Source organism: Xiphophorus maculatus, chromosome 11, assembly GCF_002775205.1.
Source record: "Xiphophorus maculatus strain JP 163 A chromosome 11, X_maculatus-5.0-male, whole genome shotgun sequence".
NCBI classification, from domain to species: domain Eukaryota; kingdom Metazoa; phylum Chordata; class Actinopteri; order Cyprinodontiformes; family Poeciliidae; genus Xiphophorus; species Xiphophorus maculatus.
In genome coordinates, this window is record NC_036453.1 from 25629656 (window position 1) to 25648159 (window position 18504).

The following is an 18504-nucleotide window of genomic DNA, read 5'->3' on the forward strand; positions in this document are numbered from 1 at the left end:
GTTCTACTCGTCTGGCCTGCCTGTTTTGTATGACGGACGTTTTTGGTAGATTTGCTGATGTACCAGTAATTTGATCATCAATTAGATTATCGATTGAACGGTTACTTGAGGTCTTCAAAGTTCAGGATTTATATCTATAACCTAACCCTGTGTTAGACTTCCTCACACCCTCCTTCCTGTCCTCTCTGCTGTTCCTTGATGCAGTTTTTTTTTTGTTTTCCACTAATGTTCTCTAACAAATCTTTGAGGCCTTCACAAAACCTCTGGATTTATACTGAGATTAAGTCACATATAGTGTAGACTTCTAAAGGCAGACAGTTGAACTTTAATTTCAGGGCATCAGTGTAGTCGCACCTTGTAGACTTTTGTGGAAAAATATATATAGTTTTTAAAGCATGTCTAATTTTTTTTTGCATAACTATTCACTCAAACTACGCTGGTCTTCCACTTAAAAATCCATGGAAAATGTGGAAAAGTTTAAACAATAAAGACATTTTATTTCAAAGTGTTCACTTAAGTCTTAGGCTGAAATCTTCCGATTTTACCTTTATCTGCTGTAGTTTTCAGGGAGTGTGGTTTGTTTAAACCACACTTAACGCTGTAAAGTGAACTGGATATTTTAAGTGCATCCAAAAGTAACTGTAAAGTTTTTTGTAACAATTGATCATTAATGTTTTATTGTAGTGCCTGTTTCACAAGCTGTAAAAAATTGCGTCTGCTGTATTTTAGAAAACCGCAGTGAGCTTCAAAGTTTAAAATGAATCAACGTATCAACGTTACGTTGCAGTAAAGTCTGTACTGTAATCTCAAGCCAGGACAAGAACTGTGCCAAGAATCACATTAGCAGAACTTTACCAGTCAGCGTGGTTCCCAGTTTACAATAATTGGGATGTAATAATGCTGTGCTAATAACATATTCAGACACTTAAACTGTCTGCTAACTGCTGCGTTTTAATGGTCTGTGTAATTTTTACCCAGAAGTTGGAATTTCTAAGTACGAAGCTGAAAAACGCCTCAAACCCAAAAGAGCCTCTGAAGTCATACTTTTAAATGGAAAACTCCTATATGTATAGGTGCGTTCCCAACTGTGTTTATAATTTCAGATTTCCATGTCAGAATTGTCAACGGGAACCTGATTCTGAAGTAGAAGGACCCCTTCCCTCTAAATTTATTATGGCTGCCATGCATACAAATCACCTGGATGGCTCCAGCTTGAAATTGTCATTTTAGACTTGGACACTTTGTATCTGTACGAATCAGTTTCAGGTCAACGTACTGTACAACTTTTGGTAGTTATAGCCTTGCAAAAGTATTTATACAATTTGAACATTTTTAGATTTTGTCAGGTAAAAACATTTTTTTCAGACTAATGTAAAGTAAAGTAATGCATAGTTGTGAAGTTGAAGGAAAATAATCATGTAGTTTTTGTATGTTTTAAGACCATAAATCTACAAAGTGTTGCACGCTTTTCTATACAGCCCGAACTGATTGCCACGAGGACTAAAATAATCTAGCTGAATGCGCTAGTGAGCCACTTTTCCTATTAAAGGCAAAAATAAAATACGTGTCATATGAATTTATCTTCTCAAACAATAAACTAAATCATGCACTATTGTTTTTCAAACAAACAAAAATAATTAGATTTTTCTAGGAGTTCTGTACATCCGTTTAGACCCATAACATAAAAAGAGCGAGGCATTCAGGTTCCTGATTTTTTTTTTTTTCTTTGAGGGTCTGGAGGGTTGATTGTTTTTATAGCTTTTGTCCGAGCGTCACTGGATGTTTGTGATCCTATTATACTATAAATTTAGATGGACATGGTTAATTTACAAGAAATTTGTACTGTACAACACATTTTTTAAAAGTATTTTAAGATTTTGTCTGTAAAATTTGTCGCCCTAAAAGAAATGACATTCCTGTACTAGCTTCTGATTGGTTGGGGGAAATGGTTGAGGCCCCCCCCCTCTTTGCTACTCTGCTTCTCTGTGAATGCTCAGGTGAGTTAGCATGGGCACCAATGATGGCATGGAGGACAAGCTTTTTTTCTGTAAAAGTCGTTTCTCAGCCATTTGCATATTGCTGTGAGTACATGAGGATGATTGACAGCAGTAACACTTTCCTCCTGGCTCTGACTGGCTGTTTTTGGTCAGGTGCATTGTTCCCCCCTCCCCCACACACACTGTAATAAAAGCTCGGGGAAGAAGATCAGTCTTTTCACAGATGATCCGTTTTATATTAAACTGTTACGACATGGTGACTGTTTTAACAAATATGTACTAAAACATATTTTAATAAAAGTTACATACTGCAGCTTTTAGTAAAAAAAAATAAAATCGGAAGTATCCCTTTAAAATGGGGCTGACGTCATCATTCCTACCAGAGTTAAATTTAATGCTCAATTTTTCATGAGGGTTTTAGGGACTTTGGGTAGTTAGCATCTTTAAGAAATCCAGTCAAGTTTTATTTATTTATTTATTAATTTTTATCACGAGTAGGGCGTAAAATATTCATATTTTTCTTCATATTGCAACAGGGGCGTTTATTAGACAAAACCAGGCTGTAATAACAAAACATGTGCATATTGGTTGGTATGAAGAGCCTCTGTGGAGGTCTGTACCCCGTTCCTTCGGGTCCAGCTGCCTGGGTCGTTACATCACTCCGTGTGGACACGCCTTTTTGGGTGGCGACACAAGCCAGGGAAAGTGCTCGTGTAGGGGGAGGGGTGTCCCGTCGGCAGGCACACAGACAGCAGGCAGCAGCTGCGGCGACAGCACCCGGCACCGTTACATTGCGTTCAGACATCCACATTACAGCTCTCAGCTACGACAAAACACACAGCGGGCAGCACCACAACCGGCCTCTAAAATGGTAGACCGCGAGCAATTGGTGCAGAAAGCCAGGCTGGCCGAGCAGGCGGAGAGGTATGATGATATGGCAGCTGCCATGAAGTCGGTAAGTAAGACCTCTGCCGTAATGACCTTTCTTCTTTCAGTCCCATTTTGTGCGGCAATTACCGGACACGTCCGAGCCTGGGTGTGTGTGAGTAAGGAACGTCTCAAAGCTGCGGGGCTGACCGAGCTCGCGGGGGACGCAGGACCACCGCGCTCCGGTCTGGCACGCGTTCACCTTACCGGATCAGCCAATCAAAATTGGTGTATGAAACTTATGATTGAAGAGCACATTTATGAGAAAGACTTGCCGCAGAGAGCGGTAAATCACAGCTAAAATCAGATCTGGGAACACATCATATTGAGCGGGGCTATAAAGGCCCGTCCCTGTTCTGCCCCCCACCCCTTCTACCTCACCCCACCGTTTCTCTCTCTCTGCATATCAGTGATCTGATCCACTATAATGAGATTAAAATCAGTGATTTACTGTAAATCTGCGGCTTTTTGTTGGCGCTGAGCTGCGGTGGATTGTGGCTGTCTGAATGCGGACTGTTTGATCTTGGGGCGGTGCCTTTTCCAACAGGATCCTTCACACACACACACACACACACAAGGCCAGGCTGGTGTGATTTAAGCGCACTGAAGGAGGAAAAAAGCTCATACTAAGACATTAATGTGATCCGATTGTTGTCTGTCCTAATATATATAAAGATATTTGTCATTACACAGAAAGGAAATCCAAAGTCTCCCATCGAAAGATTTTGCAGGAGAGGGCGAGCTATAGGTGGTACCATGATTTTACGATGATGTGACATCGTAGGATTCGCTGATGGTCGTGTTCCGGTTTTCACGCGACATAATGAGCCGTACATTTAGCTTGAAAAGCCACCGTTGTCTTAGCTGGACGAGGTCGGGGCACTCCGTTGCCGCTGCGCATTTTGCGCATAGGGGGAAAAGAGCAATGCAGGCTGAAGGTTGTTCGCAATCGATTTGCGCAGAACACATAGGAACCTGTCAGACGTGGGTGTCGGTGGACCGACGCCTTTTTCGCCAGATTTATCTCAGTGCAGCCCCCCTCCTTACCCTCCCCACCACCGATCATAAACGCTGTTTTTTTTGTTTTTTGTTTTTTTTTTAAAGGACGCTGTGCGGCAGCCGCATCCCTGCGTCCCGGACCTCCTCCTCCTCCAGCAGGTTCCCACACAGAGGCGTGCCGCAGCATCTGCCAGGATGCAGCAGCACAGGCCCGCCCGTAGTGCACCATTTCACATGCAGCTTTTTATGCCAGCTGCACAAAGGCTGCTGCTCACCCGTTTTTTCCCCGCTCAGCGTGTATGGACACCGAGTTCACATGGGAGTGGACAAAAATTAGGAAACTCTGTGCCAAAGCTCCTTAAAAAAAAGTAATAGTCACAATAGAGTTCTGCGGGATCCCCAGTTTTATTTGTAATGAGTGTAGATCATGTTGGAGCATCTAGAGATGGGAATCCTTCTCACCTTTACACAATGAGAGACTAATTTACAAAACAAGACCACTTTAGATCAAAGAATGAACAAATATCAGCTGAGGCTTCCAGAAGTCAGACATGAGCTGTGAATGGCGGAAGTCCATGTTGCTTATAAAACCGGCCTCGAGTGGTAACCAGCAGGGGCCCCGGCTCCACCCGTTCCCATTTATGCCGAGTCAGAGGGACAGAGCTGCCCCTCACCCAGCCAGTCTCTCTGCAGCACAGAGCAACGGGGCGTGTCTCCTGCCTCGCCCATCACTTGAAGGGAATCCCTTGCCACTGCAGCCATGGCAAAAAGCCTCAGTGGCAAAGGAACCAAATAACCAGGTTGGTGGAACATGCTGCACCCTCTGTGCTCTCTGAAGTACAAGGGATTAGGACCAAGCCCTACTAAAGTGGGTGAGAATGGGCTGATGTCAGTGCTGGATTTTAACCACTGGCTTTACAAGATCTGGGTGAATTAGATCTGAGATATTTTCCTGCATTGGTAATTGTTCTAGCCAACATTATTGGATTTTGAGGGCTGTTATTTATTATAACATGCAACAGTCAGTTTCATAAAGCTAAAAGTTAAAAATTCAGAAGGCACCCTTAAAGGAATAGCAAAATAAAGTTATGTTAAAAGGTTATAAGAGTTTAATATCTTACATACAGCATATAATATTTATTTAGTAAAACAGTGCATTCTGTTTGTACCAAAAAGTTACTTTTTACCAGTTTGAAATCTAACGATAATGTCCATGAATCTGGAATTACAATTGGGTATAAATCGAGTCTGTAAAACTGAGAAAACTACAATGTTGCCGTATGGCCCTGTCCACACTGGAGCACATTTCTCTAACACTAGTTGTCGGTTTCAAAAACAATCTCGTCCACACAGAACCCGTTCTGGAAATGTTTTTACCACAGAGAACAAAATGCTATTCCCCCCTCCAGCCACATGATGGTTAGCATGGAGAATGCGCCTAAAGTCTCCGCGTTGTTAGCTGTAAACGCAACAAGACAACAAATATGCCAAACAACAAAAGGCAAATGGAATCGTTTGTGTGGAATGACAACGAAGCTGAGCTTCATTTCTGTGCGAAACCAATAAACTACAAGACAAATATGTTTTGTACGACTATGACGCGTTTGGGGTTGTATGTCAGGTTAGTGGTTGAGCTAATATGTCAGCGCTTTCATAAAAATGGTGTTTTTGCTGTCTTAATTGGCTCTGTTGACACAGGGCACAAATGGTTGAAAAACCTTATGTTTCAGAAAAAAAAACATTCCTATGTGGGCCTATTTTGCTGCTAGCATTTAGCAGCGCAACCTTTAGCAAATGCTTGCAACTAGAATATGTGCAGCATTGGTGTGACGGCTTTCTCAAGTCTGAGCTCTGATTCAGGCGGATTAGCTGTTCCGCTCCAGGAGGCTAAAGCTAACGACAAGTGTGAGCGACCAAGACCAAAGTAAACCGCTACTATCTTACAACAGTTCAAAGTCTAAAAGGTCAGAGGTTTATCGGAACACCATTTTACAAACATTTAAACTGCTGTCATGAATATTATCCTCAGTATATTTCACACAGGAAGATCATTAATTGCTCACCGGCTTCTACTTTCATTTCCCAAGTGAAATAATTACTGTCTTATTATATATCTGCATAAACTGCAATGATCTGTTTAAGATAAGCTGTTTTATTATGTTAATAGTACCGCTTTCGTCTTCGGTCTTCTTGAGCTATCTGCTAGCATAATAAGTTAGCTACGGCAACACGGTAATAACCAATTTTAAGCTTTTGACAGAAACTCCCTTTAAATCCCACTTTTCGCTAATGAGATTTGGTGTCAACACTCAAAACATCACCGTATCACACAAATTATAAAAAAATTAGGCCCTGGGATGCATCAATGACATGATTAATGACTACAATATAATCGGTTTAACGACAACATGTAGTATACCTCACGTAAAACCACACATCTGACTGTTTTTTTAGGCACATCCTGGTGCTGCTGTTTGTTATAGTTGTATTGTAGTAATGTGGGGATCAGGTTATCCTGACTGGTACAGATTTCATTTTCTATTTCAGGTCATACCTACAACTCCAATTTTTACAGATTTAGGTCATTTTATTCTAGAACTAAAACCCAGTATTATTATTATTAAGCTTTAAAGAGTACAAGTTATTGATCACAGAAAAATTGGCCAGTTTTCATCTCTGATTTATTGATTGGTGCAGCTTCGTTTCTGCAAATGCAATAAAATCCCCGCTCCATTTCATTGAAGCCTTGCTGAGTCCATTTGACAGTTAATTTGTATAAAAAGCTTTCAATACTACAGTAGGCTAAGAAGCTATTGCATCATACTACCCACATGGGCAAAGAGCAACAGCCCTCTCATGCAACTACAACATAAGCTTCTCAGCTTGTCAGTTTTAAAGGATTGTTTTCTTCAAGTTGTGCTAAAAGCGTGTCCCTGTATTTGCATCATGTGGCCCCCTCCGTTCATTTAAAGGCTCTTATCAGTTTCCTGTTATTGATCAGTAGTTGCATACATCACAAGTAGCCACATCTAGCATAAAAACATGCAGTACATTTAGCAGCTACCAGTGATAAGATTCTGTTTATCTGACAATTACCAGCCCGATCCCAGTATCCGTCCAGTGTTTAACCAACAGTGCTTCGACGCCGTTTTAATGCGCTGACTCCATTAGTTTGAATTTATGCTCGCGCTCTTGCTCTCTCTCACACACACACACGCCGTGTTGGAGAGCTTTGTCTAAGAAAATGCATGTCCCAGATAGCCAGGACTTCCATCATACCTAATGAGCTACACGCATTCTTCTATAGAAGCTTATTGTTTTTCTGGTGCAGTAGAAGATTTACTGAGCTGCATGCATTATATAAACGGATATTTAATGTAAGATGAGCTCAGTATGCTGATTAGGTTTTAGATAAATAGACCAATAGAACTGCGCACAGCATATTAAGGCCGTAAATCAAGGACAAATGTATGTTTTACTGATGCTTTCATTTGTTGCCGCATATAAAATCATACCGTCAGCATTTATAAATATATCTCTGCAGCAGATGTGACTGATCTTCCCAAGTCAACACGTATGTTGCAGATGCTAAAAATACGTCCTTCAGAGCAAGCGGGTGTGAATGTTCAGCATTACAATATAATCCATACAGTAGGAGATGACATCAGCTCAGAGAGAACTGAGGGTCATGACCTGACATTTTATTTTCACTCTTAATTCTAAAAGATAGTGGCTATTTAAATTCAACAAAGCATAATTTTGAAAACAAAATATTTGAGAAAATAACCTTCAGAAAAGCACCAATTATGGTTTTACCCGTTGATACCAAATCCAATTTTTTCTTTAGGGTTCTGACTCTGTTTCCATTTCTAAGAAAAAAACCCCAACAAAAACTGTTTTATCCAATAAACAGAACAAAGCTTGATCCCAAGTGAACATGATTACTGCAGCGGTACTAGTTCTAAGTCCAACAGAAACTGAAGAAATCACACCATCTACATTTATGCATCAAAACATTTGTCGTTTTTTAACCCATAGTAAACTATGTCAAAGAACTTAGCGTTTTGCTTGTGTTTTAACAGAAAAAAAAAGTGTTTTCAGTTTTGATGCATGTAATGCAATAAAAATATACATTTTATGCAGAATTAAAAAGCTTTACAGATGCACCAATCAGATTTTTTCCAGCTGACACCAAATATTTTCTTTCCTCCTGAGAACTATAACATAAAATAGAAACAAATATTCCTCAGGTTCTTTAATAAAGGTTCTAATTTAGAACATGAAATGAATTAAACATGCTTACATGCTGTTGGTTGATGCAATTTCAATCATATTTTCTATTTGCTTTATTAAAGGAACAATAGATATGTCAATATACCTTCATTTAAAGTCTGACAAAAGTGGAACATTCTAGAAGACAATCTTTTGTCAGGTATGAAACTGTCATTTTAATGTCTTTTAATTAAAATACAACTTCCATAAATTATTTTCCCCCAATTCTTACAAAGAACGTTGTTTAAGTTAAAAGCATGTCGGCGTTCAGGAAATATCCAATATGCTATAATGCCACAACGTTTTTCCAGTGAATTAAGAAAGTGTAGTTAACGTTAGCTTTACCCTGTTGTCATGCCTACATGATCACAATATGAAAACTATAAAAACCAAAACATGTCATGAAATAAATATTAAATGGGAGATTTATTTTTCTTTTCACGGCTTTGCCTGCCTTGATTTTCTCAGTATAAATGGTCTATAATTTCTCTGCACTGGTGCTGTGTAACACTGAAGTCTTATTTGTTCTCTGATTGCTTTTGCTACCAGCCACGGCTGTTATTTATGGACCCATGATAAGAAGCTAGTTTTTGTTTTTTTTCCCCCAATTTTGCACTTTTCACAATTTCATTTTATCTCATTTGCAGTATTTCCATAAGTGAACATCTTTTTCTTCTACTGATTCCATCCTTCAGTCTGAGGGATGGATGTGCCAGACTTGGAGTCCCTCCTTGTAAGACAGAACTCCTAAATCTCAGTCTGGTTATAAAAACAGCCAGTTTCGTCTCAGGAAGTTTCAGAGTGGCTCAGGGATTAGTTTTGACTCATTGGTGAGTCACAAAGTACTATAAAAACACCCACTGTTTCCACCTACATACACATCATCATCAAGTTTATTTGACAAGATCTAATGTCCTAACTTTCATATGAAGCGGTTTAACAGCTGCTTATTTTCTCTACTTTTTTTTCTTCTTTCCTCATACACAAACTCAATCACCAAGAGACGGAGTGGAAATAATTGTGGCATCCTCAGGCTTTTCCCTGACACACCTACCCAAACCAATCACGAGTAGTAACTATAAATAGCCCAGTTGATATCTTTTCTTCACTAAGGCATAAATTCTGTACATAAATAATATGTGTCCGTATTTCCTCTTAATACCATGGAAACTGAAGTGCAACTTTTAGGCACTTGGCCTGACAATTCAATTAATTCAGTTCATGTACAAAGCACAATTAAAAACTAATTTAATCTCAAGGCACTTACAAAATACATCAGTTCAACTTTGATCTATTTTGTCAAATGGTGAGAATTTCTTATCTAAGGAAGCCCAGAAAATTGGATAGAGACACTGAATTTGCAGCAATCCCTTCTCCAGTGAGATTAGGTGGAGACGGTAGATGATTGACTTTGCAGCAATCCCTCATATTGATCAAGCTTGTGGATTAGAAAGATATAATTTCCTTTTAACAGAATAAACCACATTCTTTTTTGGCATCTTCAGGACCTTTCAAACATACAGAGCTGAACGTATGTGTAGAGGTGTGTTTGTGTTTAGTGGGTGTATGCGTGTGAATTTGCTACCTGGAGGTGCAAAGTTGTTTAGAAAGGTGAGAACAGTAGAAAGCCTGCACTAGTGAGCCCCTAATATCAGCAAAGGACTGGTCTAGAAGGCAGCAGACAGACATAAGGCACAATCCAGAACAGCCATATGCTCCATACAGAGAGATGTTATCAGTGAAACCAAAAAGTAGCAACTCCTGGGTCAAAGAGACACTGAATTAGAGAACTCGAGCGCCAAAACTCTATCTTGTACAGTCGCCCTCTTCCAGTCTCCATGGAGGCCCTGCAACCCATGCAAGGCACCAGCCCCTATAATGGTAGCCAGAAGTCAGAGGGACCATGGGAGGGGGCACATTACCACCCCATATGGTGAGCAAACACCAGGGAGATCAATAGGGAGGGATTTCTACCACAGCCCAGCTTTATCCCTGTGTCTTTCTCGACAGCTCCTGGAGGCATAGGGCCCCCAACAGAAATCCACCACTTCTAGACATGGTCAGAGAAACGCCACACCAAGGAAGTGCTCCACTTTTTAAAAAAATATCTTACATATGATCTGAAACCCTGAATTTCTACCTTCAAAGCAACACATGCAAAACAAAAAAATAGATATGAATATATCGTATAGCTGGGATGCACACTCTCCAGCAAACAGGAACAAATATCTCGCCTTCCTCTATACCAGTCCAGAGGCCTAGTCAGGCATTCCTTCCTTTAATGAACAAGCCCTTTTTGTGTCTTATGGTTTGACTCAAACATTAGTTGTAATCACAGGAATAACTACCGTTGCATGTGGTATCGTAGCAACAAGGAGCTAGAGAACGCTCTTCTTACCACCAAGCTCTTTGTGGCTGATTCGGCTAACCCTATTCACGCCGTCAGTGACGTCAGGTCGTCCCTGGCGCCTTTGTGCTCTGCTGCTTGAAAAGGGGTTTGCAGAGAGGGTTGTCACATCAGGTTAGAGTAGAAGAGGGTGCAGAAGCAATTGAGCAGGAAACAAAAAGGGAATACATGGAACACAAAGAAGGGGGATCTGTGGGATTGTGACACGCCTTCATTATGTGGAGAGAAACGTATTTAATGAAAGTATAAGGAGGTATCCTTTTAGTGCTACCCCACTTAGGCACTACAGGGCTTGCTCATACTAAGACTCATGCAGAGATTTATCATAGAGGAAGCTATTGATTGTCCTGCCTGGCCTTTGTTTGTATTAGCATGCAGATGTTTGGAAGTTTGACTGGCCAGTGTTGGGATGAGTCACGGCAGAGCAGGCGCGATTGATGATTTGCATGGGTGAACAGAGCTCCATTGTCATCCCAGCACCGCAGCTTCCGTTGGGGCCTTCTGCTCGCCCTGCAGCCCTCTGGAACAAAGGCAGCCATGTTTGTACTGATCAGTTGTTCAAGCATTGTTTCCCTGACCTCTGATTCTCCAGAGCTGACCCAAACCTGCTGGTTACATTTGCTGCAGGGTAAATAATCAATGGCTCTAACTGCATTTTGATGGATTGAGGTAAATGATTGCTGAGATGGTGTTTTAGGTAGAACAAATGAAGAGGGTTGAGGAGGACTTTCTCCTTAGTGTTATGCAATTTGTACCTTCTTCTTGTTTGCATTTCCTCACACTTTATGTACAAAGGTTGGCATATTTACGACAGTTGTAATTTTTACGATATCTTAAGAAGTAACCGTCTTTAGACAAACTAATGTAACCCTCTAGAGCTCTGCGAGTATCTCTGTCTGGCAGCTTGTGTAAAAGATTCTTGGAGCAACTTCTAAAGGTCATAAAATGACTTATTTCATCCAGTGTCTTCTAATATACATTGACACAATTTTAGGGCTTTACGCTTACAAAGTAGTTTGTTCCTCTCCAACCTTGTTGGTCTTGTAATGGAGAATGAATGGTGGATTGTTTGCTTTGGCACATTTAAAAAAGATTACTAGTAAATATGCAACTAGAAATGACTAATCAGTGGTTTTTAGCTTAAAGTAGTTACCAGGCAATCAGAAACAAAAACATCTTAACTTTTTCAAATTAGTAAATTAATCTTATAACAGCAGAATGATGCAAGGTTAGAAACCATCCAGGGGTCGGAAGGGCCTTCAGTTTTGAGTTCTTCTCATGAGTGCATTGATTCCCTCCAAATATTCTGGCGTTCTCCTGCAAGTTAGCTTCATCTGCTACTCTAAATTGCCTCGGGGTATTTGTTTATGATTGCATGTGTCTGTGGTGGACTGGTCATTGTTTATTTCTATACTGAATGTTTGAGAACTGTTTCTCAAGTCATTTTAGCTGTGACTGTTTCAGATTTGCAAGCAACACAGAGTCATAAGTAGGATAAATGTTCTGCACTACAGCTAACTGCGGCAAAAGAATTAAATGTAATTTTGATTACTGTTATAGAAGGATGTCGGAGGTGTGTACTGTTTTTGTTAGCGTTTAAAGACTGTTTGATTTTATGATCAACAAAAATCCATAGTCATGCTGCACTTCTATTTGTATTTTTTCAGTCATCACTGCACTGGATAAATTGAAAATTTTCAATCATCATTATAGTGATTTAAGTTAAGCTACTAAACTTTTCTTTTAGTGTTGGCACCAAAATGTATATTGTAATGGAATAATGTATGGGACTGTATTACAGATTAACAATACAGCAAGAACATATCTCCGATTTACCATTAGATGTGTTCAGTTATAAAATCCTTCATTTATTTTGCTGTAACACTACAGTTAAAAGAGCCTTCCTACTGTGAAAACATCACCAGACACATTAATTCATAATTCAGCTCTATAGTTAAATGGATACATGCATCATTCTTTTAAAACAAATATTGGATTACATACTGAGCATCATAGACCTCTTACTTCCAGTTTTTTGCATATGAAATTACACCTTCTGTAGTTCGTCAGATTCCCTTTAAACATTTATTTGTTTACTTAATTCTGTTTGGAGTCACAGGGAGCCGGATACATTTCAACCGTTGTCTGTAGGCCATAAGTGGGGCACACCCAAGACAGGTACCTGGCCCCATCACAGAACCAACATAAGGAACAACTGTTTACTCCTACACTCACACCTAACCGTGATTTACAATCTCCAGCTGATTTAACAGGCATGTTTGTGTTCTGAGGGAGGAAACCAGGACACCCAGAAAAAACCCAGGCATGAGTGGGGAGAACAATCTAAGCCGATCTCCAAATAGCGTCAACTTGTGCTCTGCCATCGCACCCTTTTGAACACTAGAGTAACTTTGAATCTTATTCTCTAAAAAATGTTTATTGGGTTTTTGAATTTGTAAGGAGGCCTGGTTAAGTTTGTTAAATTGGAAAACTTTTCTGGTCACCAGCTGGTTGGTGACAAAAATTATACAAACCGAAATATGGGCTCACCATCTGAGAAGTATTAATATACAAAAGACAGAAATAGAGTTAATTAGAATAATGGTTCTGTGCTCTAAAACTGCCGTAAAATGCAGAACTTTGATATGCATTATCCTCACAAATGTACTTTTACATTCTGCTGTTGGCCAGTCAACATTTAGTTTGCTATTGATGGACTATGCCTCCAAGTTGTTTTCCAAAGCGTGTTCTTTGTTTTATTGGTTTGCTGTTGAGAAGGAGTGATCATTGAAAGTAGCTCCTTTCTAAAAATCAGACAGACTCCTTCGGTTCCTTTATGCCACTGGAAAGGCTGGGGCCGAGTGGAAAAGGTTGCTTGTGGTTTCACCATTCTCACTGATCCCCACCCACCATGCTGCAGCCTTCACTGCATCATCATCATCTGCTCTCTCTGCAAGCAGCTTGTGGCCACTATCTCCTTCAGAGATAGAGAGGCTCTCAGAAACAAAGCAGATTTTGCAGTTACCATGGAAACTAGATTGCATCACAACTTGCTCTTTGCTCCCCCCACACCACTCCCTCCCTCCCTCCCTTTTACTTTTACAATTTAAGCACAACTCAGACTGACAGCTTCTTTATGTATAAAAAAGTGGAAAGAATAGCAGAGGTTGATGGGTGTTGATGAAGGTAAAAGCTTTTGTGTGCTGAGAATTTGTTCAGCAGATGAGGACATGATTAGTCACATGCGTTTGCATCAACAGTGACTGTTGTAGCTGATAGAACAGGGATTAACAGATGCTGTGAGTCTTTCAAGTCAAATTATGCTCCTGCTTCCTAAGGGACTCGTACCCATAAAATGTCATCGCTGGTTCCAGTTGTTCACATCCTCTAGAAAGACACTACAGCTCCACCATGTGTTCTGTATGAGGATTTCTAAACCCCAAGACAAACGATGGGTGTGGGTTATTCCTCCTTTTTTTGTTGAAATAGTAATAGAAATATTAAATTTCAAATTTTCTAATGTTGGTCAATGTTGCACCACTCATGGTGACATCACTTTGGAGTAGCTGTTTCGTTAGTTCTGATTGGTTCATAGCTTTTATGATTGAGACACTTGATCAATTATTCCCACTGGCTATTGATACTGTAGAGCTGTAAGGATTTTTGCTCTTAGTTTTTCTACTTTCAGACGGCTGCGTAACTATGGTAACAAGGTGTTGTTTTTACAACGGAGAGCTGCTGATTAGAACTTCAAAAGCTCAGATAACACCTGAACTATGAACCCGTATCCCACAGAAGTTGAAGAGGAGGGTCCATGAATGCAGAGCAGGACCAAAGAGTAGAGAGAGAAGCAGGAAGTTTAAACCACCTCATCTATCGATCAACTTTTTACAAGATAATAGATTTTTTTCACTTCTGCTTGTAATAAATCTGAGCTCCTTTACTTTTTATACATAACTATTTCCAATTCTTTAAACCTATATTGTGAACAGTACATCTTCTAGTGAGAGCATTGCGAGGAGAAGTTCCTTGTGACTAAAACGGGAAGAAACAACACACTTTATGCTCAGAAAGGGTCTACAATGATGCCTCTGCTGTACATCCTCAAGGGGGTAAAAAGGATTAAATCCTCTAGCCAGATGCAGGCCGGTCAAAAAAATAAAACCCCAGCAGCAAATAGTCAATCAGGTGTTTCCATAAAGGATGATGTCAGATGCAGAGATTGTCGTCATCAGAATAATTTGGCCAAAACAATGTAGTTCATAATTGTGATGTGGAAGGGCAAAATAGATTGTTTTTTCTTACAAATAAAAACCATACATACAAACATCCGCTCTAAAACAATATCTTAAACTTGAAACAAACAAGGTACCGTACAACCCATTAATGGAGTCATACACTTAAAAAGCTGGCCAATAAAAACAATATTCAGAAAAGCATCCAAGAGAGCTGTGGTAGCTTTGGAGGAGCTGCAGAGAGTCACACACCATTGTTAAAAGAAAGTCCCATTAGTAGTTTGCCCTTAAAACAATGCAAGGGGCATGTGGAAAGATGAGACCCATGTATATTCTCAGCCATCTAAGTCATGTCTCCTGCAACAAGCTTAAATCAAAGGCAACTGGACTTTCACTCACCTCTAGGTGTAAAAACGTCTTCAGGAAAACTGAGGAAAAATCTGGTTGCCTTTGATTTAAACTTATTGTGTAAGGAAGAGCTCAGTCTTTTTTAACTGGCATACAAAATATTGATTGGTAGATTTAACAACCCCACGTTGCCCTGAACACACCATCCCTACAATTAAAGATGGTGGCAACATGTGGATACACTTCTTTGCAGTAGACGGCAAATGGTTTAAATCAAAGCACATAAATATGTGAGAATAAGTAAAATACAGACCTACAGGAATTTGAATCACTGTTAACTGTAGGACTAGCTTTTATATACAGAGATTATAACCGATTGTTTTAGTAATCGATTAATCTCAAAAGATTTGGCACATTCTACAGATTTTTCACATATCCACTTAATTCCTTATTTGCATGCATGTTTTAATCGGTTTCCAATATTGTATAAAAAAGGCTTCATTCCTTTTTGTGCCTAAAATGCAACATAGAAGTCATTTAGTGAATTGGGTAAAACATTATCAAACAAAGGTGTAAATTGTATATTTTGTACAGTTTTGACTTAATTACTCCTTTGAATATTTTCTTCAGCAAATGTTTTTTTTTTTTGAGTCCGTACACTGCAATTAAAAATTAATCGATTACTTCAATAATTGATTCATCACAATTATCGTTTCAGCTCTATTACAGATATTTTGTCACATTACTCAACAAAGGTTAACTTCTACATGTTTGTCGTGCTTTTCCTTTCAGGTCACAGAGCTGAATGAACCGCTCTCCAACGAGGAGAGGAACCTCCTGTCCGTGGCCTACAAGAACGTGGTCGGGGCAAGGCGCTCGTCCTGGCGCGTCATCTCCAGCATCGAGCAGAAGACGTCTGCTGACGGCAACGAGAAGAAGATTGAGATGGTGCGGGCATACCGGGAAAAGATCGAGAAGGAGCTGGAGACGGTCTGCCAGGACGTGCTCAACCTCCTCGACAACTTCCTGATCAAGAACTGCAACGAGACGCAGCACGAGAGCAAAGTCTTCTACCTGAAGATGAAGGGCGACTACTACCGCTACCTGGCCGAGGTCGCCACGGGCGAGAAGAGAGCCGCGGTGGTGGAGTCCTCCGAGAAGTCCTACAGCGAGGCCCATGAGATCAGCAAGGAGCACATGCAGCCCACCCACCCCATCCGCCTGGGCCTGGCCCTCAACTACTCCGTCTTCTACTACGAGATCCAGAACGCCCCCGAGCAGGCGTGCCACCTGGCCAAGACCGCCTTCGACGACGCCATCGCCGAGCTGGACACCCTCAACGAGGACTCCTACAAAGACTCCACTCTCATCATGCAGCTGCTTCGAGACAACTTGACGCTGTGGACGAGCGACCAGCAGGACGATGAGGGAGGCGAGGGCAACAACTAAAGAGTCCAAAACCTCATTCTGCCAAATCAACACAACACGCGCGCTCACAAATGATGACAAAAATAGTAATTGTTAAAAAGTTCTTAATTTAAACAAAAAACAACAACAAAAAACACACACAAAAAATGATGGGAGGGTGGGGGAACGTCGGCTACCATTTTAGCCGATGGTACCGACGTAGCTGCTGTTCTTTATTTTTCCACAATTAAAAGCGAAAAGATCGTAGAAGGAGGGAAAACATGTTTAGTTTGAGAAATACGCTATGATTACGTCAGAAAAAAAAAAGAGAGAGAAAAACACCCAAGAATGAAACTCCCTCCACGACAGCGTCTGCAGCATTTGCTAGAGTACCGCCTTAGGTCACAAAGAGGTTCGTCGTCCATCGCGGTGTGAATAACAGTCATACTCACAACCGCCAGAGACTGACTAATCATGCAAGTGAAGCGGAGCTGTCTTAATGTATTCGAGCGAGAGGGAGGAGCATTCAGAAATTGACTCCTCGATGCTTGAGCAGCAAGAAAAAATAAATAGCGCAAACCTTGAATGTCATGGCCTTGCTTAGTGAGAGAGAGACGGCGAGTGATAGTGAGTGAGAGAGTTGACGGGTTCCGGGGAGGAACGCGACCTCGTTAGGGATGTTAGGGTTCGTGGCGTAACTTCAAAGAAAGCGTACCGACATCTTTAGTTGCACCGCATCCACGGTGGTCGAGTGAAAAGCAGGTTATTTCTGCGGTTGAAGACGTAGAAAAAAAAAAAGGTTTTTGTTTGTTTGCTTTGTGTCAGGTATGTGTCCAGCTCAGTCACATGGTCAGTCATACTGTAACTAAAACTGCAAACTTATACAGTAAAAAAAAAACCCGAAAAAAAAAAATAGTGCAGCTTGTTCCTCTCATGTGCTGATGTGCTTTCTTAAATAAATGACCCGTTTTTGGACACCTAACTCTTATTGTCAGTATTGTCATTACTGTAACATCTTTGATTGGCTCCTTGTGTTTGTGGGGAAACAATTTGATCCAGATGAGCAAATCAAAAGAACACTGACTGAAATGTCTGTCCGCAGGTAACGCTGTCTTTTCTACGAATCGACAGGATCTCTGAAAAGTCGCATCCTGAACCACAGACCTAAATAACGAACTAATTTGTGAGCAGAGCACACGCATTGTTAAAGCGGAAGCTGTACAAGTAGATTTGAGGTTTGTGGATTAACTTTGTTTTCGGTTTCTTCTTGGTCAAGAAAATGCACTTGCCTACTATACTGTCTCTTCAGTGTGAGATGATAACCGCTCCAATATTCTCCATAAAAACAATATTGTGCATGCTGGTGATGTATTTATACAGTAGCTTCGATTTATTAACTTATACTGTAGATGTTATGTATTCATATGAACATGGAATTATTAGACATTAATCAGATTATTTTCTATTTATTTCTCTTTTTGTTGCTATTGTTAGCTAGACCTTCTTTTAATCTGTGTTTTCTTTACTCCATTCGCTGAAGTGCGTTATACCAAAACAGTGATTGTTAACAATAAATTGAACTGTTATGGACATCGCTATGGTGACATGCATTTCTTGGTAAAAAGGGGGAATTATAGTTCTTACTTACATTCCTTTCAGAGTATATGTTCAGCTAATTCTGTATATAATAGACTGGCAGGTTGTTGTAAATGATGATGGGGCAGATGTTGGTAGCATCCTGCATCCAGAATGCATTTCCTATAAGCATCCAGAAGTATTTGCAGTAGAAAAACAGGGGCTTCAGAAATAATAGTTTTGGTTCATAAATTAAAATATGCTTCAGATTTAATGATATAAAGAGCAAAACACTAAAGTTACTTGTAATTTCACTCATAAAAGGCAGAAACTATTT

General features: G+C 40.3%; 1 protein-coding gene across 1 annotated transcript; it reads left to right on the forward strand.

The window, feature by feature from the left end:
- Positions 1 to 2700: 2700 nt before the first annotated feature.
- LOC102221730 (14-3-3 protein gamma-1) lies at positions 2701 to 18184 on the forward strand. Its single transcript, XM_005800785.2, has 2 exons — positions 2701 to 2952; positions 15978 to 18184. Exons 1-2 carry the CDS (start codon positions 2866 to 2868, stop codon positions 16632 to 16634), a joined length of 744 nt encoding a protein of 247 aa, XP_005800842.1. The 5' UTR covers positions 2701 to 2865; the 3' UTR covers positions 16635 to 18184.
- The last annotated feature ends 320 nt before the right edge of the window (positions 18185 to 18504 follow it).